This window comes from Maniola hyperantus, chromosome 16, assembly GCF_902806685.2.
Source record: "Maniola hyperantus chromosome 16, iAphHyp1.2, whole genome shotgun sequence".
Classification (NCBI taxonomy): domain Eukaryota; kingdom Metazoa; phylum Arthropoda; class Insecta; order Lepidoptera; family Nymphalidae; genus Maniola; species Maniola hyperantus.
The window spans coordinates 2,071,626-2,095,643 of record NC_048551.1 but is presented as its reverse complement, the minus strand read 5'-3'; the positions used below and the strand labels follow the sequence as shown (position 1 = coordinate 2,095,643).

Genomic DNA, 24,018 nt, shown 5'->3' with positions numbered 1-24,018 from the left:
CTTGTTAGGCTTTTTAAATTTGACCATTTTTTAAATTTTGCAATAATAGTAGGTGTGAAGAAGAATGATGATTATTTAAATAGGACTGGTTCATTTATTAGGTTTGTTTCATTTTGTTTAATTCAAATAAGTAGTATTAATAAGTGATTATTAAAAAAAGTTTGGTTCATTTATTTTATTGTTCTTTTATTATAATTTGAGGGGATTTTAAGGTAAAAAATATAAAAGCCTTGTTTTTTGTGTTATAGGTAGGTACCTACTAAGACTGAAAAATTAAGATAGTCCGCGGCCTTTTTACCCAAATGTCCGGCTAAACTGGCTGGTCTGTTCGGCTTTTCGGTTTTAAGATCTGGCAACCCTATCTGGAACGATGGCTGGCAACTGAGGCCAGAGTCGCTCCGCGCGGCCGGCCGCATAGTGCGAAGATGGGATGCGGCACACCGCAGTATTCAAACGTATTACGGCGCATCGTACGACCGCAACCTACCGTCAACCGGAGCGGTTGACAACGTTCAGCGTTGAAGTTATATGATTTCATAGTATTGTACAACAGCTTTCACCGAACAACCTCCTTCGTACCTTCTCCATAAACGTGACACTGGCGAAACACTCTGTGCCCAGCTGGCACACCTAAAAGCCAATAATTGGGAATTGAATTGAATGATTTCATAGTAAAACTAGCTGATCCGTCCCGGCTTCGTTCGGGTGGGATTTAGAAAATCGAGATGGGGGGATGAATTTCCAAAAATCCTAGAACACGTATTTCTTCATTTGTGACTGAAAACCCAAATACCAATTTTCATGCAAATAACTTGAAAAATGACGGACTTTCATACAAACTTTCATCCCCTATTTAACCCACTTAGGGATGGAATTTCGAAAAATTCTTTCTTAGTGGATACCTACTCTTTACAGAGAACACACACTCAAAATTTCATGTCTCTAGGACCAGTGGTTTAGGCTGTGCGTTGATATATATGTCAGTCAGTCAGTCAGGACTTTGAATTTTTTATATATATATAGATAGACATGCAGTCTGCTGCAACGGTGCGCTACATTGTGGCTAGCCGCTAGTGCGCGCGTTGAGGGCCTTAGAAAGCACATTTTAGACTTCGTGAGTGAGCCAGATCTGAGATCTAATAGACTACACTCAAAAATTCCGATGCTCAAGACAAGACCAGACAAATTGGGCGGGAAAATGAAGGAAAGCGGACTGTTTCTGGATAGGGCGCACGAAGAAACCGAAGGTATTTTTATATTAATTGTATGTATAACTTTATTTTATTATTATTATTAACACTTATCCCATAGCCTAAGGTAACTATATTTACTGTAGGTTGTACTTAAATACAGTGTGTAACCAGACGGCTAGCAAAAACGAAGACGGGTGATAGTACTGATGATTACTGATAATATGATACCACAAAGAAGAACACGAAAAAGAATTTAAAAAATATCCTGCATTTTGTAAAAGTTTGCGTTTTTTTTTTTAGAAGAATATTAGCCATTTTAAATGACCAATATTCCCCTTTCCTCTCCAACTAAGCGTCAAGCTTGTGCTAGGAGTAGGTACGACAATAGTGCAACGGGCGGGGTTTGAACCGTCGACCTTTCATTTTTCAGTCCACTCCTCTACCCGTTGAGCTATTGAGCAGTTTTGCACGCTATACATTGCGGGTTTGAAAAATACTAAATCACTAAAATTACAAAATGGTAATTGGTATTGGATTGTGTTTAGATAGTACACATAACAATAACGCTAAGTTAGCGCCTAGCGTTCTGGTTACACCCTGTATATTATGCAGGGTGTACCCTTATGTTACAACACAGGTCGTCTGTTCAGGTAGCGTGATGGTGACGGCTTCACCCATCTTTTCATACAGGCTCTTCACCACAATGAGATAATAGTAGTTGTACACTGAAATAAAAAGTATTGATTAAACACCTTCTATCAATAATGTATACTTCTATACTAGATGAGCAAATAAAACATGATAATAGGCTCTTGGACTTTAGTAACAAACTAGCTTATGCTCGCGACTTCGTCCGCGTAGAATACACAAATTTCAAACCCCTATTTCACCCCCTTAGGGGTTGAATTTACAAAAATCCTTTCTTAACGGACACTACGTCATAAAAGGTAGCTCCATGCCAAATTTCAGCCCGATTCGTTCAGTAGTTAGAGTTGTGCGTTGATAGATCTGTCAGTCAGTCAATCAGTCACCTTTTCCTTTTATATATTTAGATGAGATCAAAGTGAGGTCATTTCAATGTTAATGAGACATGGTTCCAGCGCAATAGCAATTTGCGGGACTTAGTAGTTCCATGCACTTGCCAATTCAATAAAGGCAGCGCCATTCACCTGTACCCGTAGTATAAGATTTTACGTCTCACCAAACGTTGCTAGAATTCGAGAGTCGAAACACAATAACATCAAAGTAAAATGGACCTAAAGAGCCTTGAATTGAAGTCAAATATTCAATGCCACTGATTTTAATTTCGCAATGTTTCCGCTTGGAGCGGTGGCTGTAGAAGTGTAGACTTTTAACTTGAGCTTTAAAACAAGGCAGTTAAGATCTAGTTTACTGTAACGCGGAAGTATTTCGACTCTCGAATTTGGTTTGGTTTGGTGAGACGTAAAATCTTGTACTTTGGGTACTGTAACTAAGTATACTTACAAAAATAAGCTGCCGAAGTGCCGGCAATGCCGGTAGCGCTCCAATAAGACCCCAATGCCATTGTAACTACTTCGGCAAGTAAACTTAGCGCAAAGTTCGCTAACTGAAATTTGACGTAGATCACCAAAAAGGGGCGTCTTTCCTGAAAATAAGTAAGTAACTACTAAGTACACAATGTGGCTAATTCTGTTATACAATGAACCAAAAGCTTAATTTGCTATAATCCGCTGAAACAGGTCGAATCTGTATGGACGCATAGACTGATTAAAAATATAAATATCTGGGTATCCAGGAAACACGGAATACTGACGTTTCGAATGTTACAGTGTTTCACAGGACATGGGGTGTTTATGCAGTATACAGAGCGCATAAAAAAAAGAGACAGCAGTAAGTGTATGTACTGCATAGAACCGATAGACGATGCAGAACATACACTGTTCCATTGTCCTCAGTTTCAGGAAGAAAGAAGGAATGTCGTAGCCGAGCTGGGAGGAGAGTTTGGAGTGGAGAGCCTCATAAGCACAATGCTGGAAGAGAAAAAGAAGTGGCAGATAGTTCAGAAATACATGGAAGGTATAATGGAAAGTAAGGAGAAAGACGAAAGAGGAGGAAGTTGAGTTAATCCGCGGCAGTAATGGTAGGCCAACAAGGCGGGAACATTACTGCTTAGAGAAAGGAGGGGTTTTTAGTCGGTAGGAGTCCGGCACTGTGTCCATGAGGATTTTCCCCTCCTAAGCGAGAAAAAAAAAAGGTCGAATCTGTATGGTGCAGCATGCAGCATGCGAAATGCACCGCCCGCTCCTCCCACTGCTAACTCTTTTTGCACTTTGCAATTGTGCATTGTAAGGTGTACATCTCCTGAGGATGCTCCGGTGTCGGGGCGAAACGTGCGTCGAGTGTGTTTTGGGATTTGTGTGGTGCTGCGTGGTGGTGCTTCTTCTTGCATGTTTAGCAGTGGGAGGGCGGGCGTGTGAGAGTGAGGCTAACCAGAAAAACTTACGCTGTGCAGTTCAGTGATGAGATGTATGTTCAATGGTATTGCAATTATAACTAAAGCCATGGATATACAGTGAAACACCAAAAGTGCAATGGCAAAACGAGGGTATTCTTCCGGATCTTTAGGAATAATAGTATCAACCACCAGGCTTTCTGATTCCTTAATATGGAAAAATCCGATTCCGACGGTGAAGACCTGCAACAATGCCAGAATTACATACCTATGTCAAATAGACCTATAGAAGCCTAAGTCAAAGTCATAGTCAAATGATTTATTCAAAATCTAAATATATAAAAGGAAAAGGTGACTGACTGACGACTGACTGATCTATCAACGCACACCTCAAAGTACTGGACGGATCGGGCTGAAATGTGGCATGCAGATAGCTATTATGACGTAGGCATCCGCTAAGAAAGGATTTTTAAAAATTCAACTCCTAAGGGGGTGAAATAGGGGTTTGGAATTTGTGTAGTCCACGCGGACGAAGTCGCGAGTATAAGCTAGTTTGATCTAAATATGTAAAAGGAAAAGGTGACTACTACTACTACTAACGGACTGATCTATCAACGCACAGCCTAAACTACTGGACGGATCGGGCTAAAATTTGGCATGCAGATAGCTATATTATGGCATAGGCATCCACTAAGAAAGGATTTTCGAAAATTCAACCGCTAAGGGGGTCAAATAGGGGTTTGAAATTTGCGTAGTCCAGGCGGACAAAGTCGCGTGCATAAGCTTGTAGGTAATAAATTACTCTTTTTGATAGTCAGATGTTGGATTTGTAAGATATAAGTAGTGGAGATAATTATTACGCAAACTTAAAACTAAAGCTACGAGGGTTCCAAACGCGCCCAGGTCTGATCTGAGGCCTATAGAAACATACCTATAGAAAATAATTAGGTATCATTTATCAGTGATGGAACACACAACACACGTCAGACCTACTTGTGCACTATAATATTATTATTGTAGTGCACAATTAGTGTGTGTGCTAGTTGTCTGGTGGGCGGCTTCGGCCGTGGTATAGTTACCACCCTACCGGAAAAGCCGTGCCGCCAAGCGACTTAGCGTTCCTGTACGATGCCGTGTAGAAACCGATCAGGGCTGTGGTGTGATGCCATACCCCTTCCAAGTTAGCACACTTCAATCTTAGACTACTTACGTCATCATCACCAATTTATATTTAGCTAGCTGCCCCGGCGAATTTCGTACCGCCTAACAGTCGATTCTTATTCAGGATGTTTTTTAAATTTATGTCTCCGTAAGAACTATCCTCGTACTTCAAGGAATATTATAAAAAAAGAATTAGCGAAATCGGTTCAGCTGTTCTCGAGATTTGCGATCAGCAACACATTCAGCGATTCATTTTTATATATAGAGATATTATATAGACATTTATTTAACCCTGTAAGTATACACGCAAATGAAGTAAATATCTTACCAGATACAAATAAGCGAGGATGAAACATCCAGTCCTCAATGGTACGACGCAACAGCACTTTTTCAAAATGATCTCGCGAGAGTTTTTGGGTCTAACCGTAATACTGAAAGGTAATAATAAATTAATTAATCCTTAAATTCCCAGGAATTGATATCGTGAGCACGGTATAGTGAGTGTTTCCGGTTAATATTAATTTTTAAATCGGGCTATTACGTCTTGATGCATTAAATTATAAAATACTAGAGGATGCCCGCAACTTCGTCCGCGTGGATTTAAGTTTATTAAATCCCGTGGGAACCCTTTGATTATCCGGGATAAAGAGTTTTTTATGTCAATTTCCGGGATGCAAGCTACCTCTGTACAAAATCCATACTTCCATATCCATACTAATCCCGACTAATATTATAAAGGCACAAGTTTGTATGTGTGTGTGTATGTTTGTTACTTCTTCACGCAAAAACTACTGGACGGATTTGGCTGAAATTTGGAATGAAGATAGATTATACCCTGGATTAACATATAGGCTTCTTTTTATCCCGGAAAATCAAAGAGTTCCCGCGGGATTTTGAAAAACGTAAATCCACGCGGACGAAGACGCGGGCATCATCTAGGTATAATAACATTGTAAATTGAAAAATTAAAAAGAGCAACCGCCGAGTTTCTTGCTGGTTCTTCTCGGTAGGAACGGCATTCCGAACCAGTGGTAAATTAAAACTACCTGACTATTCATAAGCACTTTTAAAAAGTTTACATGAATAAAAAAACATTATATTCTATTCTAGTTCGGTTAAACTGTTGGGCCGTGAAAAGCTAGCAGACAGACAGACGTCATTTCGCTGTTAATGAGACATGGTTCCAGCTGGTTCCAGCGCAATAGCAATTTGCGGGACTTATATTTTATTTTTGATGTAGTCAAATACCCAATTAAACCAGCTAGGCAATACGCGTTTTTACTAAGTATTCTATAAACTGACCTTTTTGTTATTACTACCTCTTGATGTACTTCGGCCATTTTACACTTTTTTAATATTTTTAAAAGAGCACTTATGTAGGTAAGCTTCACTCGAGCTTTGTCGTTAAACTGAACTGTTATCTATAGTAGGTACTATATTTAGAACAGATATAAACAAATATTATCATTTAATTTTTAATTAGTTTTCCTCGGGCAAAACCATATAAACTATCATAATATTAATAACCAATAGGTTACTCTCAAGAATACACCAAGAGTCAAGACACACGGCTGTGTCTACCAAGTTCTAATATAAAAACCGACCAAGTGCGAATCAGGCTCGCGCAACGAGGGTTCCGTACCACAGTCGTATTTTTTCAACATTTTGCACGATAATTCAAAAATTATGACGCATAAAAATAAATAAAAATTTGTTTTAGCAGGTGAAGCCCTTTCATATGATACCCCACTTAATATAGTTATCTTACTTCGAAAATTGAAAATACTAATATTAGTTAATGACCATAATTTAATGTTTTTTGTGTGATGTAAGCCTAAATTCACGGTTTTCAGATTTTCCCCCTAATGTCTGCTATAAGACCTACCTACCAAATTTCATGATTCTAGGTCAACGGGAAGTACCCTGTAGGTTTCTTGACAGACCGACAGACAGACAACAAAGTGATCCTATAAGGGTTCCGTTTTTTCTTTTTAGGTACGGAACCCTAAAAATTCTAATAAGACCCGTGACGCACTACCCAGTGTTTATATAAGACCCGCCCCGGCTTCCCACGGGTAGTTTATTATTAATACAATTATTGTAGTGATCTCTAATTTGTTTGAAAATAAAATATATCCTAAGTTAATGTCCCTCAGGAATAATGTTGCTTTTTTACGGGTGAAAGAATCTTCAAAATCGGTTCAGTACCACCAGAAATTACCCCATATAAACAAACTTACAACCTTTATCTCTTTATAATATTAGTAGGTATAGACTACCTGCTGCCCGCGACTTCGTCCGCGTGGATTTAGGTTTTTAAAAATCCCATGGTAATTCCGTAAATGTGAAAGTGTGTGTCGTTTACATAACAAACATACCAAATGTTCGTTTATTGGTTTGTTGGTTTGTCCTTCAATCACGTCGCAACGGTGCAACCGATTGACTTGATTTTTTGTATGGGTACCTACCTATAGATAAAGACCTGAAGAGTGACATAGGCTATTTGACATAGGCATACCTAGGTACCTATTATTTTTATCCCGGGAAATCAAAGAGTTCCCACGGGATTTTTAATAAAACCTAGAAGTCGCGGATATCAGCTAGTTATAAATAAATATAAAAAATAAATAAATAAGCCATTTATTTCCAAAATACATAATTACAATTATTGTCTAAGTAGGTACCTACATTATTTAATTATTTTTCTATCTAGTTTGTGAGATCTATATAAATTGCTTTTACTTCAATTTAAATTATCATACAAAGTTGTTAAATTATTTATTAAAATTAGATTAAGTTATTTCAGAAAAGACATAGACAAGCAACAAAATAACAATAATATTTAATTATTCTATTATTTCATTAATGTAATTAATATAATATTAGGTAATGTCATCTTTCTATTAAATTTATATTGCACTAGCTTATGCTCGCGACTTCGTCCGCGTGGACTACACAAATTTCAAACCCCTATTTAACCCCCTTAGGGGTTGAGTTTTCAAAAATCCTTTCTTAGCGGATGCCTACGTCATAATAGCTATCTGTGTGCCAAATTTCACCCCGATCCGTCCAGTAGTTTGAGCTGTGCGTTGATAGATCAGTCAGTCAGTCAGTCAGTCAGTCAGTCAGTCACCTTTTCCTTTTATATATTTAGATTATTTTTACTTTTCATTAATAGTAGGTAGGTACCTAATTATCAAAAAAAAAAAAAATTTTTTTAATTTCAAGCTTTAATGTAGGTACTTTTTTCTAGGATCAACAGATTAATTTAGCCATTTCTCAGTTTCTTCAGTCTTTGTGATATCGCATGTTCTTCCTCTGCACCCTTCAACTTTAAGCTGCTTTCCTGCAAAACTACCATTTCGTTGAGGACACTTTGCTCTATGATGGTGTAGAGTTGTTCCAGCTGGTTGTGTTCGGCTTCGACCATCGTGTCGTACTGGATCTTGATCACAACAAGATAATACATGTCGAAACCTGAAACAACAAATGTTTAATCTATACTTATATAAGTTATAATAAAACTGTAACAGGTTCTGTACATTGAAGATATTTCGAGGGCACCCTATAATCGTAAATCGATACTGAAACCAAAACTGTAATTTTTTTCATTTTTGTCTGTCTGTCTGTCTGTATCACGGCCGCGCATCACGCTGAAACTAATAAATGGATTCCAATGAAACTTGGTACGATTTGAGGTCATACTATGAGGAAGGACATAGGATACTTTTTATCCCGAAATTCAGCATGGTTTCCTTAGGAGAATAAATTGATTAAACACCTTGTCAAAAATGTACTACTTAAGTAGACATGCAGTAAATACCTACAGAAAATCAGTACTGATATTATAAATGTGAAAGTGTGTTTGTTTGTTGGTTTGTTCGTTTGTCCTTCAATCACGTCGCAGCAGAGCAACGGAACGGCGTGATTTTTTCCATGGGTATAAAGACCGTGAGTGACATAGGCTACTTTTTATCCCGGGAAATCAAAGAGTTCCCACGGAATTTTTAAAAATCTAAATCCACCCGTACGAAGTCGCGGGCATCAGCTAATGCTTACAATAAAGCTGAAAAGTAAATACATTATGTAATTTCGAAAAGAAAATATAAAACATTAGACTTTATAGGTATATCGTTTAAACTGAATATAAAATAAAAATTATATGTCGTCGAATTTTTTTATCGTTGAGCGGCAATCGTATCTAGCTATTCCCATTGAATGCCATCACAATTACTCGTGACTTAATCGTTTTACGATTAGCTAGCCGATCCCATTATCTTGACAAGCTGTCGTCATAGCAAATTTACAAGCCATCATGACGCTTTGACTGCACGACTATCAAAGTCGTCACGACAAAATGGGAATGCGGCCTTATTCATCAGTCATCACCACTTGGCATTTAAAAAGTATACATCAATAACTAGGTAGGTATACTTACAATAATAAGCTAGCATAGCAAAACAAATGCTGGTGAAGCTCCAATTATCAAATGACATTGTAAGAGTTCGGACTGCCAAACTTAGCGTTAAGTTCATACACTGAAATGCTATGTAGACTTTCATGAAGCTCTGTCTCTCCTGAAAATGAGTAGGTTTAATAAGATTTAATTGAACGCTTGCAAAACTAATGCTATTATTATATTTACTACCTAAACAAAGCCCAATACTACAGCCCAATAGAATACCAGCCTAATTCCTTATTGTAGTGATTTAGTATTTTTCAAACCAGCAATGTATTATAGCGTGCAAAACGGTGGGGCAGTCAGTGTTTGGATGGGTGATTAAACACTCATCACCAACCACCCACCACAGCTACACCCTCCGCTCCTGGGGCTTTGCCCCATGGGTCTACTGCGCCCTCTGCTCACTCAGAGGGACGCGCGGACAACACCCCCTCCCTACCAGGTCAATTAGCCATGGCTAACAATATCCCATGAAGAGAAATTGTTAACCATGTTACCAGGGTACACCGGCCCAGGCGCTGCTCTTTCACCGGAAGGGACTCGCAACACTCGGGCACACGGGGACGTTACCTGGCTCATGGCTGGTACCCCAAACCTTTGTGTTACTACGCCAACTGTATAATAAAGGAATGAGAAATAGGTAATAAGTTACCTTAACTAAAAAACTTACGCTGTGCAGTCCAATGATGACAAGTGTGTTAAATGGTATTGCAATTAAAAGTAATGCTATGGATATAGACAATAACACCAAAAGTACAATTGTATTATGAGGGTAATCTGCGGGAACTTTTGGAATAATAGTATAAGACATCAGGATAACTAATTCCGTAACATAAAATAATCCGATCCCGATGGTAACAACCTGCAACAAAGCAACAATTATTATTATCAGTCAAAAAGAAATGAAAATAATTAAGTATTACCATACCTATTATGTGTCTACATTTACCAAGATAGAGTTTAGGTTTTTATTTGATTAATTATTTTGCGAAATGTGAGCCTACCCTTATTATAAATGGGAAAGTGTGTTTGTTTGTTGGTTTGTAGGCTTGTTGGTTTGTCCTTCAATACAACGTCGCAACGGTACAATGGATTGACGTGATTTTTTGCACGGGTATAGATAAAGATCTGGAGAGTGACATAGGCTAATTTTTATCCCGGAAAATCAAAGAGTTCCCACGAGATTTTTAAAAAACCTAATTTCACGCGGACGAAGTCGCAGGAATCAGCTAGTAATAGTATAAGACATCAGGATAACTAATTCCGTCTCATAAAATAATCCATTCCCAATGGTAACAACCTGAAAGCAAGAATTATCGTCAAAAAGAAATGAAAATAATTAACTATTACCATATGACCTACATTTACCAAGATAAAGTTTAGATTTTTATTAGAATAACTAGCTTATGCTCGCGACTTCGTCCGCATGGGCTATACAAATTTCAAACCCCTATTTCACCCCCTTAGGGGTTAAATTTTCAAAAATCTTTCTTAGCGGATGCCTACGTCATAATAGCTATCTGCATGCCAAATTTCAGCCCGAACCGTTCAGTAGTTCGAGCTGTGCGTTGATAGATCAGTCAGTCAGTCAGTCATTCACCTTTTCCTTTTATATATTTAGAAGATTAATTTGCCAAAATGTGAGTAGATAACTTACCAAGTACAAATAAGCGAAGATGAGACATCCAGTCCTGTGTGTCACGCAGCAACTGCGCTTTTTCGTTACACTGATCTCGCTCGAATATTTTGTGGGTTCCAAAACCTCAACACTGAAAGATAATTTAATCAATTACATAATTGGGTATTTTCCTACTTTTGAATTTGTTAAATATTGTTACTTTATTATAAACTAGGATAAAATAATGACGTAGGTACGCTGAAAAAAACATTAAAATCCTACAAATATTTAAAAAGTTACAGACATTTTAATTTTGGAGTGGGAGGGTCTTCAATCCCTTTCTCGCAAGACGAAAATTTGTATGAAACCGCACGAAGCCACTACTATACTATATTATAGGTATGGCATTAGTAAGGTGTGACGTCAAAATGCTATATTGCTATCTCTGTCTAATCAGAAATATTTAAATGCTTATAACTTTTTGTTATTTGATCGATTTAATTAGTTTTTTCAATTTACGTCATTATTTTTATCCTAGTTTATAATAAAGTAATAAAAAAATTGGAGTCAAATACCCAATTCCCAAGCATTTAAGTCGTGCTTTCCGGTTTATATTGTGTAATTTTAAAATCTAAAAGATATATGACATTAAAGAAAATAATTTAAAAGTGTTCCAGCCCAGGCCGTTGACCCAGTCAGACTTATACAATATAGCTTATGCCCGCAACTCCGTCTGCGTGGACTACACGAATTTCGAACCCCTATTTTACCCCCTGAATTTTCAAAAATCCTTTCTTAGTAGTTGTCTATGTCATAATAGCTATGTGCATGCCCAGCCCGATCCATCCAGTAGTTTGAGCTGTGCGTTGATAGATCAGTCAGTCACCTTTTCCTTTTATATAATTAAGATAAGATGCAGGGTTAAAGAAAAAATATCAGGAAGCTCTCGGCTCGTAATTGTTATCATTAAAACTAACAACTTTTGTTCTACGACTTTATGCATTTTTAGGGTTCCGTACCTCAAAAGGAAAAACGGAACCCTTATAGGATCACTTTGTTGTCTGTCTGTCTGTCAAGAAACCTACAAGGTACTTCCCGTTGACCTAGAATCATGAAATTTGCCAGGTAGGTGGGTCTTACAGCTGGCTTTAGGGGAAAAATCTGAAAACCGTGAATTTGTGGTCACATCACACAAAAAAAAATTTAATTGTGATCATTAACTAATATTAGTATTTTCAAATATCAAAGTAAGATAACTATATCAAGTGGGGTATCATATGAAAGGGCTTCACCTGTGGATTCTAAAACTGTGGATTTTTATTTATTTTTATGAATCATAGTTTTTGATTTATCGTGCAAAATGTCGAAAAAATAAGACTGTACTACGGAACCCTCGGTGCGCGAGCCTGACTCGCACTTGGTCGGTTTTTTATTGCGTAATAGGCTTGCGCTTGACGACATGCATGCATGCTTAGCATGATGCTAATGAACGCAATGATGAGGTTAAAAAATTGACGCTTTTGCTTCTCTGGATGGACGAGGCTTAGCCGTTGAGCTAAATAGGCGCCAGCTTTTTTTTTTTTTTTATTCAGATACAAGTTAGCCCCTGACTGCAATCTCACCTGGTGGTAAGTGATGATGCAGTCTAAGATGATAGCGGGCTAACCTGGAAGGGGTATGGTAGTTTTTATTAAACCCATACCCCTTTGGTTTCTACACGGCATCGTACCGGAACGCTAAATCGCTTGGCGGCACGGCTTTGCCGGTAGGGTGGTAATTAGCCACGGCCGAAGCCTCCCACCAGACCAGACCAGAAATTTAGAAATTATAAAATTCCAAACCCCTGCCAGGAATCGAACCCGGGACCTCCCACTAATAAGACCACAGCGCTCACCACTGCGCCAGGGAGGTCGTCAGCTGTTGAGTCACCGACGCGTGGATCAGGGACAACTATGTATAAATAAAAACTGTACTTATTAAAGGAGAATGACAGATCCTGATTCCTGACCCACCAATTTACACACAATATAGGTTAATGATAATTATTATCCTAGTATTAAATAACCACTTAAAAATTCAAAATTGTGATTTTAACTTGCTAAGCTTGCGGATGTTTTTATTAGTTTCCATTTGGTTTCACAATATTATAGGTAAAATGCATATAACCTAGAATCATTGTGACTTGAACTTAGATTTAATGAACCGTATGTTTAGTTATCAGTGATGAAACAGCAACAAAATGCTCCATAAAGCATCATACGTATAAACGACTTTTATATAATAAAGTGGGTCACGGTTCTATAGAAATTCTTTCATTGACCTTTACAAACGTATCATTCAGTATCTGAATCCCCACAACTTGGCGAGCAGTACCTACCCTTGCAGCATCAACATCAAGGTCTGAGGAGTTGACCATCTCGCAAAGTTCCTCTAACCTCACGATTGGCAGCTAAATAAGCTACTGGCCAACAAGTGTTGTTATTAGGCTGCCGATAAGCATTTTTATCTATTCCAAAACTGACCTTTTTGTTATTTCTTCTTGTGGTGATTCAATTTTACACATTTTTAATCATTTAAAAAGAGCACGATATAGGTATGTAAGGTTCGTTCGAGCTTTGCCGTCAAACTGAGTTGTTATCTATAATACCTAAGTACAACTTATATTTGAAACGGACAAAACAACAATTTAATTTTTAATTAATTTTTCCGTGGGCAAAACCACATTATCATTATAGTAACCAATAGTTTAGCTGTTAATATAGCAATAACAACTGGCCAAGTGCGACTCTGACTTTTTCGACATTTTCGACATGAACACATTTTTTTTTGTGATGTTGGTACCTAACCAAAAATTCACGGTTTTCGGATTTTTCCCTTAATGTGTGCTTTAAGACTTACCTAGTACCTACCTGCCAAATTTCATGATTCTAGGTCAACATGAAGTACCTACTCTATAGGTTTCCTGACAGACAGACAGACAATGAAGTGATCCTATAAGGGTTCCTATTTTCCTTTTGAGGTACGTAACCCTAAAAAGTAAAAGAATAGGTACACAAAAAATAGACACTTATTTTTAACATTTAATTAACCTATGTCAACAGTACGGTTTGCCCTTACACTAAGGACGATAAGGCCGCCTTTGCATGCTACAGCTATTAGATTAAGATCCTTGTATGTTTTTTCAATGTTTACTTTGTGTTGTGTGCAATAAAGTATAAATTTAAATAAATAAAAATAAGGACTAACGCCCATTACATTATCTAATTTGCAGAGCGCTAGATCTAGTGCTGCAGCGCGATTTAAAAGGAGCTCACTCATTACACTAAACTAGCTAGCAAAGCTAGTTATTTTAACTTCCTTTCATTGTAGTAGTAGTGGTAGTGACCGTCGTCCAAACCTCATCTTTATATGGCACCATCAAAACACCAGAAAGTTAGCATGCTTTAGCAATGGTGTCGAGTTTAATGATAATTAATTAATTAGTAAAAAAAGACGCAGCAAATGTTGGGTCAAGGAATATTTATTTCTGAGACAAAAATTGTCAAATATGGCTGTGCGGGTGTGCGGGGCATTTCTCCCCGATTGCCATCTCAACCTGTCGCGCACTTATACATAAGTAGATAGCTCTGTGATGTCTGTGATGTTTGTACAGCTGTCCAGTTCAGGCAGGCTGTTGGCAGCTTCACCCATCTTCACGTACTGGCTCCTCATCACCAGAATATAATAGATGTTTAACACTGAAATTAATATATTTTTATTTAATGTTTAGTGTTATGTATATTGTTCTCATATTTCGGCCACATCATACGGCAACACTGAGGGCAAAAGAGCGAGCGCCCACCAACTAGGTGGTCCGACCAGCTAAAGGAGTCCAGCAGGTGTGGATTTTATCACATTGTGAAAATGGCCACCAACAGAAGCCGATGGAAACAGATAAACCATTCGAGGGCAGTTTGCCAGGACCACGATCTTCAGCAATGAAGGAACGACCGAAAAGAGTTATGTATACAGTAGGGACGGCGAAAAGTATCAAAATTTGTGTTTAGGGTAGGTACCTACTTCTTGCTTTGTTGTATGAATAAAGTTAATGTAAGTGGGTTGGTTGTGAAAGTGTATGACAATCTCAGTTCATGTTGGCACTCCTCAGTGAATACATTTTCTAATGGCGAACTCAAGAGTTTGATTTACTCATCCAAAAATATTATTTAGCTTAAAAAATATAGTCAAATTTCGGATGTTAGATGAAGAATCTAGTTTTGGCCTCAAAAACTACAAATTTGTTTATTTTTTAATATTATAAAAATTAAAGATATTTTTCAGTGAGTTACGAGAGCCAAACACGATGGGCACAAGTATATGTAAGGTAAAAAAAAATCAGCCATGGAACTGGGATATAAATTGCGAAAACGCTTTTATAAACATAAAGAATATTTTATCAAGCGACAGAGTGTTATGTCATTACGATCCAGCGCTTCCGTTAGTGTTATCAGTAGATAGTAGCTCGTATGGTATAGGAGCAGTCCTCGCGCACGTATTCGCCGACGGAACGGAGCGGCCAATCAGCTGCGCGTCGAGAACGCTCGGAGACGCGGAGAAGAACTACAGCCAACTAGATAAAGAAGCACTGGCGATAATGTATGGGGTACAAAAACATCACCAATACCTCTTTGGTAGGAAATTTATTTTAAAAACGGACCATAAACCTCTGGTGTATATTTTTGGGCCAAAAAGCGGCATTCCACAAACGGCAGCAAGTCGACTACAACGTTGGGCGGCTAAATTGGCAGCGTACCATTTTGACATCAATTACGTGAAATCAAAATGCAACGGCAATGCGGACGCATTATCCCGCTTACCATTAGAAGGTGAGAAACATGACAGACCACTCAAATCAGAGAAACATTATTTATTATATGTGAATGAAACGTTACCGGTGAGTTATAAAGAGATTGCAGCAGAAATAAAAAAGGATAATTTATTAAGTCGAATTTATGGCTATATTATGTTTGGATGGCCAGAAAAGTGTAAAGAGGATGAACAGGCATTTTTTGTAAGGCGCGCAGAGCTGTATATTGATCATGGGTGTATTTTATACAAATACAGATTAATAATTCCCCAAAATTTACAGGAACGGGTTTTATTTGAAATTCATTCGGGACATTTAGGAATTGTAAAAATGAAGTCTATTGCCAGAAATTACGTGTATTGGCCTTCTATAGATAAGGATATCGAGGCGGTGGGACAGAAGTGTGAAGCATGCCGAAATGTACGAGACGCCCCTCCTAAAACCACTTTACATCCATGGGAATTTCCGACGGGACCTTGGAAGCGACTACATGCTGATTTTGCTCAAGTCCATGGGAAATATTATATAATCGTAGTCGATGCGTATAGTAAGTGGCTAGAGGTGGAGCAAATACGTAGTACCACGGCGTACGATACCATTAAATTTTTTCGAAGTTTATTTTCTAGACTAGGGTTAATTGACCAACTCGTAACGGACAACGGCCCCCCATTCCAAAGCGCAGATTTTAAGGAGTTCTGCAGTAAAAATATTATCAAGCATGTTACATCTTCGCCGTACAGACCGCAAGGAAACGGAGCTGCAGAGAATGCGGTTAAGACGGTGAAGAAAACTATTAAAAAGGCTGTGTTAGAAGGCGTAGACATACACGCCAGCTTATGTCGATTTTTACTGCAATATAGAAACTGTCCACATGCAACCACAGGAGTAGAACCGGCAGTAGCTCTGTTAGGGAGGCGCCTACGGAATAGACTAGACGCAATGCGGCCGAGTACGTCTAAAATAGTGGCGGAGGCACAGAGTAAACAAATAGAAAGCTCAGGCGGAGTCATCCGAGAATTCGAGGTAGGAGATAAAATATTAACACGGAATTATTCCACAAAGGGTCATAAATGGATCGAAGGAGATATAATAGAAAAAACGGGGCCGGTATCGTACAAAATATTGCAAAACAAAGGAAATATTTGTCGCAGAGACACAGACCAAATTTTACCACTGAGAAATAGTCGATTTTCGTGGAACGTCGAAACAGAACCAGAAAGTGCGGAGGTAAGTATTACGGATCAGTATGTAAACACAAGACCCCGAAGACGAAACGAAATAGTCAAAGAGTCGTATTCACCCTGGAAGGATGCGGAGGAGTTTGCAACTCAGCGGGGGTCACAGGAATGCGAAGAGCAAACGTCGACCGGGACGCCGCCGCCACGACCGGAGCGGGTACTATCCCCGACGCCCGAACCAGGCGCCGGGGGACTGACGCCATTTCTAGAATCTCCGCTGGAAAGTATGGAAAGACCTAAGCGAGCGTGCCGGCTACGTAAAAAAGAGTAAGAATTAAGAAATACAATTAAGTAACCTATACCGAAAAAAAAAAAAAAAAAAAAAAAAAAAAAAAAAAAACGGAATAGAAAGTTTCAATTGAGGCAAGTTTCATAAAATACATACAGGGTACTTACATTGTTATAAATATATACGGGAGATAAGCTATAGTGTGTTATCTATGGTTAAGGGAGTGATTAAGTTTTGGATATATTATGTAGGTAATTAAAAAGGGCAATTAAACAATAATCCATTTGTTCTTAGCAAGTAAAATAGAGTAGGGATTTTTTTTTACTGATTCAAGTGTTTAGTTTATTAGGGGAAGGAGAAGCGGATATACATAATAATTAATTAGTAGGATGTAAGTAATAAGCTAAGATAAATTACCTATGTATTTCCTATGTTAAAATCAAGCAACAAGACTTTTTATAGGAAAGAGATGTGTAGTATATGTAAGGTAGATATGAAATAAATAAACCAGTTAGCAATCGACCGCTGTGTTATTATCACGTACATTACAGGCTCGATACAAAAAAATCGCGAAGTTTCCCCAAAATACGCATTTTTTACGCGACCATTAGGAGAAAAACCAGTTTTATTAGATTGATATAAAACCAATTTCAGTAAAATTTCGTATTTACGTTCAACGTTTAATACACTAAGGGACTACGTTATTATTTTATGCTAACATAGCACAAAGAATTTTAAATATAATTATTTATCAAAATCGTGCAACTTTACGCTCGGGCGGCCCAGACTTTTCCATACATTCGCCTTTGCGATCCCATTCCGCCTTAAATCGCCCATCGCCGGCTCACTATAGAGCACGGGTCTCTTCTCAGAGTGAGAAGGGTTTTGGCCATAGTCTATACCACGCTGGCCATGTGCAGATTGGTAGACTTCACACACGTGAGTGAGTTGTGAGTTGCGAACATTATGGAGAACTCTCAGGCATGCAGGTTTCCTCACGATGTTTTCCTTCACCGTTAAAGCAAGTAATATTTAACTACTTAAAAGTTAAACTTAACGTAACTTAAACTTACGAAAGCAGCATAGACTACTTTTATCCCGGAAAATAAAAGAGTTCCCACTGGTCCTAAATCTACGCGAACGAAGTCTCGGGCATCAGCTAGTCGCAACTAAACTTACCAAAACTGACCAGGGTAAGAACGATTCCCACGATGCTCGAGGGCCCCAAACATGAAACAACAATATTCAGAAGTACACCTATCATAAGATAGGCCAACTGAAACATGATGAACACTTTCAGATAGCGACGTCTCTCCTGAAAACACACAATAATAATACTTTAGGGTCACGTAGATATTTGACGACCTCCCTGACGCAGTGGTCTTATAAGTGCGAGGTCCCGAGCTCGATTCCCGGCAGGGCAATTTGGGAATTTATAATTCCCGAAAACATGGACATAGGGGTACACACGGGTGATGGCGGGTAGCGTTTACGTGTAGAAATATTTTGACATGCAAAAAAAATGCATTTTTATTGCACTTATCGATCGAATAAATTTTTATAAATTTTTTGGTAGGTACCTACCTAGTTTATATCACTTTAGGATCAATAAGACATTTTTCAAAAACCGGCCAAGTGCGAGTCAGACTCGCGCAATGAGGCTTCCGTACTACAGTCGTATTTTTCGACCTTTTGCAGGATAATTCAAAAACTATGATACATAAAAATAAATAACCTTATACCACCAGGTGGGATTGCAGTAGTATACTGTTTATATCTGAATAAAAAGAATCTTGCCTTATGCAGCCCAACGAGGAGGAGAATGTTAAATGGTATAGCAATAACAGCTAGAACCAAGGTTACAGCGTTTAGCACTATAGCTGTCATGCCGACATGATGATCTTCTTCCGAAAGGAGATGCATGGTGTTCACGAGCCTAGTTATTGTGTTAATAGACGAGATTCCGATCGCGAAGTTGCTGCCCTGGAACAAAGAGAGAGTACTATCAAACTAGCTGATGCCCGCACCTTCGTCCGCGTGGATTAAGTTTTTCAAAATCCCGTGGAAACTCTTTGATTTTCCGGGATAAAAAGTAGCCTATGTCTTAAACTATACCCATGCGAAAAATCACTTCGATCCGTTGCTCCGTTGCGACGTGATTAAAGGACAAACCAACAAACAAACACACTTTCACATTTATAATAGGGGTAGTGATGTTAATCATGACTAATATTCCCCTTTCCCCCCCAACTAAGCATAATCCTTGTGCTAAGAGTAGATACGATAATATTGAAACGGTGGGGTTTGAACCTTTAGAATTTCAGTCCGATTTAACCGTTGAGCTATTGAGGTTTAAACGGCGCAACTTGTCTCCTTCTTCACTCACTTCCGTCATCTATAGGTATACTATCTTACCAGGAACACATAGGCGAGAATGAGACAGCCAGTCCTCAGTGGTATGACGCAGGACAAGCAGTGGTCGAAGAGGAACATGTCGTTTATTCGTTTGAGGATTCTTGTTCGTTTCCCAACCTCAACACTGAAAGATAAGTTGAGAAAAAGATAAGCACCAACCTGAAGTTCTAAAACTGAAACCTCTCTTATTACAAAATAACAAGCTCCCTGTTCTAAATAATTCGAAATACATAATATAACGTCCAATGCCCTAACTTTTCACGGATTTTGATATTATTGGACTTTATCGTAACATAAAAATATTAAAATATGCATGATTTGCATGTTATAAATAACATTTTATCATAAAAAAGCCCAAAATGTTCATAATTTTCGCCAATTTGCGTATATAAATAAAAGTTTTGAGGTATTTTAGGAAATAGGCAAAGTTATTGCTCATATTCCTAACATTGCCTGATGCATTTGCTCCAAAATAAATAATTTGATTTTATCCTGGCACAGACAAGATCTAACTCTAATCCCTAGAGAATACAACCCAATTTTCAATGTTAAATTTAGGAAGTGTTTCAGTAGGTAAAATCGTTGGGGCAATGTTTGGACACAATTTTATACAACTTCTATACATTTTCAAAAAATGCATAGGGTTGTCTCGTTAGTAATATAAGAATGAAATAAAATATTAAAAAATACTTATTTATATTTACTTATTATTAAAGTAGGTATAACTATACACATAGGTATATTAAACTCGCATAGTTTAACAATTAATCAGTCATTGCGAGTACCTAGTATTTATTAGAATACCATTAGTCTTAGAAAACAAAACATTTGGTAGGTAGGTGACTATTACGATAAACTTTAAACATAATGACATTACTTAAGATAGTACCTAACTTTTTACTAACGGAACCTCGAGCTTTCATTCGCTATATAAATCTGTATAGTAGGTACAACGTCCAGCGTTTCTCTTTTGGACTGTAATGGGCTTCTAAAACAAAATAACTGCTTTAAAAATTATTTTGTACCCATTGACTCTCCTACACTTTCGCCCTTAGAACCCCTTTCTATTTCGAACCTATTTCTGCCCTATTAAAAAATAAGAAATAAGTGAACCTGCTTCAATCGCAGTTATCAGGAAACATAGGTACCTACTCGTACATACAAACATTCGTCCTCCTTTTTTGAAGTCGGTTAAAATCAAATAACAAAGGTGTAAACCCTAGCCTAGGCAATGTTATGAACACTTGTGCAGAAAAGTTGCTAAACTTTGCCTATTCCAATATATATGCAATATAAATATACGCGAATTTTCACCGTTAATGATGAGAAATGAAAGATCTATTCCTATTGACGTTTTATAGAATGAGAATAAAACAAGTTCGGAGTATACACATTTTAATGACTTACCTACATGAAAAGTTTTTCAGTAACTAATAATAACCGACTTGCCGCACTTTTGTTTGACACACGGCTGACGAAAATTATGCATGCTACCAACTTAACGACACCAATTTGGTGTTGCCAGAAAATCATTCTAAAAACTGACAAAATATGTTTCTATTGCTAGACTAATAAATTGAAAAAGATATTAGTAGTTTTTTTTCACTATAGGCAAACTTTGGACGCGAGGCAAAATTAGGCATTTTGACGGTATAAAAAATTACGAAACCGGCAGGATTCGAACTTGCGTCTCCTGGGATTGCGCCCGGCGCTCTGACCGCTACTAAAATTTTACTACCAAGGGGGTTAAATAGGGGATGAAAGTTTGTATGAAAATCCGTCATTTTAAGGGTTCCGTAGTAAACAAGGATCCCTTATAGTTTGGCCATGTTCGTCCGTCCGTCCTCGGTTAATCTCAGAGACTATTAGTGCTAGAAATCTGTAATTTGACATGGGTATAAATATTAATCACGCCGACAAAATAGCGAAATAAAATTTTGATAAATATTTTTTTTAGGGTAGCTCCCCTCCCCTACATGTAAAGTGGGGATGAATTTTTTTTCTCGTCTACCCCATAGTGTGGGGTATCGTTGAATAGGTCTTTTAAAAATACTGTGGGTGTGGGAACATCATTTTTCGATTTCTAGATCCGTTTGTAAAATATGATGTTTTAAAGTGCTAATTTTTATTAGAGTCAAGTGTCCCCCCCTCTATCAGCCAAATGGTAGTATATGGTACCGTGAAAAATTCACAGCAGTAGTATATATAATCAATTTTAGAGGTAAACTATCATGGCTAAGTAGGGTTCACAGGTTAAGGAGTTATATCTGTTTTTCGAGGATTGTGACTACGGAACCCTACAGTGCGCGTAGCCCGCCACGCACTTGGCCGGTTTTTCCAAATTAGGTACCTATTTGTATGAAAATTGGTAGGTATTTGGCTTTTCGGTCACTAATGAAGAAACAGGTGTTTCAGGATTTTTGTAAATTCAACCCCCACCTTGATTTTCTTAATTCCATCCGAACAAAGCCGGTGCGGGTCAGCTAGTCTATTAAGTATATAAAAGGAAAAGCTGGCTGACTGACTGACTGATTTATGGCGGATCGGGCTGAAATTTGGCATGCAAATAGCTATTATGACGAAATTCAACTCCTAAGGAGGTAAAAAAATAGGTAATAAAATAAAAACTCTGTAGTAGGTACAATATAAATTTACATACAAACGTACCATTCGCCATCTGAATCCCCACATCTTGGCAAGCCTACCCCTGCAGCATCAAGATCAAGGTCTGAGAAGTTGACCATCTTGCGAAGTTCCTCTGTCGTCATGATTGGCCGCTAAATAAGCCACCGAGTCGTATTATACCTACTGGCTACTGCCAATAAACATTTTTATCTTTTCTAAAATCGGACCTTTTAATTTTACACATTTCTAATAATTTTAACCACAGATTAGAGCTTTGTCGTAAAACTGATTACTATTATATCACGTAGGTACTTATAGTGCCTCTATAAATATATGTAGGTATTTAGAACATAAGGAACAAATGTTATGATCATTTAATTTTGAATTAGTTTTTCCTCGGGCAAAACCATAAGATTATTATCATACAAATATAGGTCAATCAAACAAAAATATAGGTACCTACTAGCAAAGTGCAAACTGAGTCATACATATTATTATGGTAGGTATTCGTGGTGGTACAGGTAAATAATTAGGCTTGCATATTTTTATTTTAATAGCGTAAGTAGGTATTATTCCTGAGCGTGGCAAGGAATTCAATGGCACGAGTGCAAATTTTTGCAGCCGTACGAAACGTACCGTACTTTATATTTCACTACCGACAGCGAGATAAAGAAAACAAAAGTATGTAAATTGAATAGGTACTAGGTTACTAGAAAATTATAGGATGTAGTTGAATGTAAATAAATAAAATTGTGAGCGATTAAAAAACACTGTATTATTAGGAATAGAAAAACTTAATTTAAACCACGATGTAAACAAAGGCTCGCGGCTTTAGGCAGCGTACGCGCCGCATGGGGAACATCACATAAAAGGGGAACATGAAACGAACTGACGTTTTGCCGTCTGTCAAGTGTCAACTGGCAGTTGGCACGAAGTCAACACCATAGAGTAAAGTAAAAGATTGAAAGTCAACACCACAGACCAATAACATATATGATGTCAACACTCAGCAGACGCGCAGTGCGGAGCTGCCCAGATCACTAATATATATATTATACTAGTCTAGTGCGGAGTGCAGTGCGCGGACCCAATCGTCATTCGTCAGAGAGGAACATACAGGCGGGTAGGGAGCTATTCTGCTACAGATGAGTGATTTCTCTAATAATCTTTGTATTCTACGAATCCCGTCCGCGACGGCCACACCCGTAGATAGAATAATAGGTAGATTTAAGTACTGTGTAACCGCGTATTTGATAGCGATAGCACGACGTAACGATGAATAACACGACAATTATTACCATTGTTTAGTAGTCAATATTTGTATTAACCGATCAACAATATTTGTATTAAACGTTTTTTATGTGAAAACAGGTAATTTATAACTCATGAGAAATACAATAATTACGCCACGAATTCTCAAAGTTTGTTTTGCAACTTCTTATATGTATTCTTGAAAAAAACCAGTTACACGATAAGGGACAAAAAATTGGTTAGCTGCGTCTCTGTTTATCACATTAGTAGCTTTATCTGTGTCTCTCTTTTTAGTGCGAATGAGAAAGCAAACGTTCCTGCATCTACCTTTATTACTCTATCTATGGCCACACCGCTTGTGGCGTGTGGCTCGCGGCGTGTGCGGGAGGCGCGGGAAAGGGTGGCTCCACAGAATATAAATACACTGTCTACTAACGTACACTGGCGCTATTTTTTAAATAATATTATTACCATTATGAAAAAGTTTTTCATTAGGTTGCCTCATTTCGACATAATTAAATGAAATGAAATACTACCTACATTTTT

General features: G+C 37.9%; 3 protein-coding genes across 5 annotated transcripts; all 3 read right to left on the bottom strand.

Moving 5' to 3' along the window:
* Window positions 1–1,248: 1,248 nt before the first annotated feature.
* On the bottom strand, window positions 1,249–6,219 carry LOC138403401 (uncharacterized). Of its 2 annotated transcripts, XM_069503778.1 has the most exons (6): window positions 6,091–6,219; window positions 5,117–5,219; window positions 3,679–3,870; window positions 2,679–2,820; window positions 1,827–1,918; window positions 1,249–1,790 (listed from the first exon to the last, which is right to left on the bottom strand). In XM_069503778.1, exons 1-6 carry the CDS (start codon window positions 6,126–6,128, stop codon window positions 1,704–1,706), a joined length of 654 nt encoding a protein of 217 aa, XP_069359879.1. In that variant the 5' UTR covers window positions 6,129–6,219; the 3' UTR covers window positions 1,249–1,703. The 2 variants fall into 2 exon arrangements, with proteins under 2 accessions (XP_069359879.1, XP_069359880.1); XM_069503779.1 differs by having other exon boundaries at window positions 1,249–1,918.
* Window positions 6,220–7,883: 1,664 nt separating this feature from the next.
* On the bottom strand, window positions 7,884–13,489 carry LOC117989740 (uncharacterized). Of its 2 annotated transcripts, XM_069504022.1 has the most exons (5): window positions 13,391–13,489; window positions 10,908–11,019; window positions 9,921–10,112; window positions 9,227–9,365; window positions 7,884–8,265 (listed from the first exon to the last, which is right to left on the bottom strand). In XM_069504022.1, exons 1-5 carry the CDS (start codon window positions 13,429–13,431, stop codon window positions 8,057–8,059), a joined length of 693 nt encoding a protein of 230 aa, XP_069360123.1. In that variant the 5' UTR covers window positions 13,432–13,489; the 3' UTR covers window positions 7,884–8,056. The 2 variants fall into 2 exon arrangements, with proteins under 2 accessions (XP_069360123.1, XP_069360124.1); XM_069504023.1 differs by lacking the exon at window positions 9,921–10,112.
* An 881-nt stretch (window positions 13,490–14,370) lies between these two features.
* LOC138403445 (uncharacterized) lies at window positions 14,371–23,076 on the bottom strand. Its single transcript, XM_069504025.1, has 5 exons — window positions 22,264–23,076; window positions 19,597–19,720; window positions 18,979–19,164; window positions 18,361–18,496; window positions 14,371–14,605 (listed from the first exon to the last, which is right to left on the bottom strand). The coding sequence occupies exons 1-5, from the start codon at window positions 22,362–22,364 to the stop codon at window positions 14,475–14,477; spliced, it is 678 nt and encodes a 225-aa protein (XP_069360126.1). The 5' UTR covers window positions 22,365–23,076; the 3' UTR covers window positions 14,371–14,474.
* Window positions 23,077–24,018: the final 942 nt, after the last annotated feature.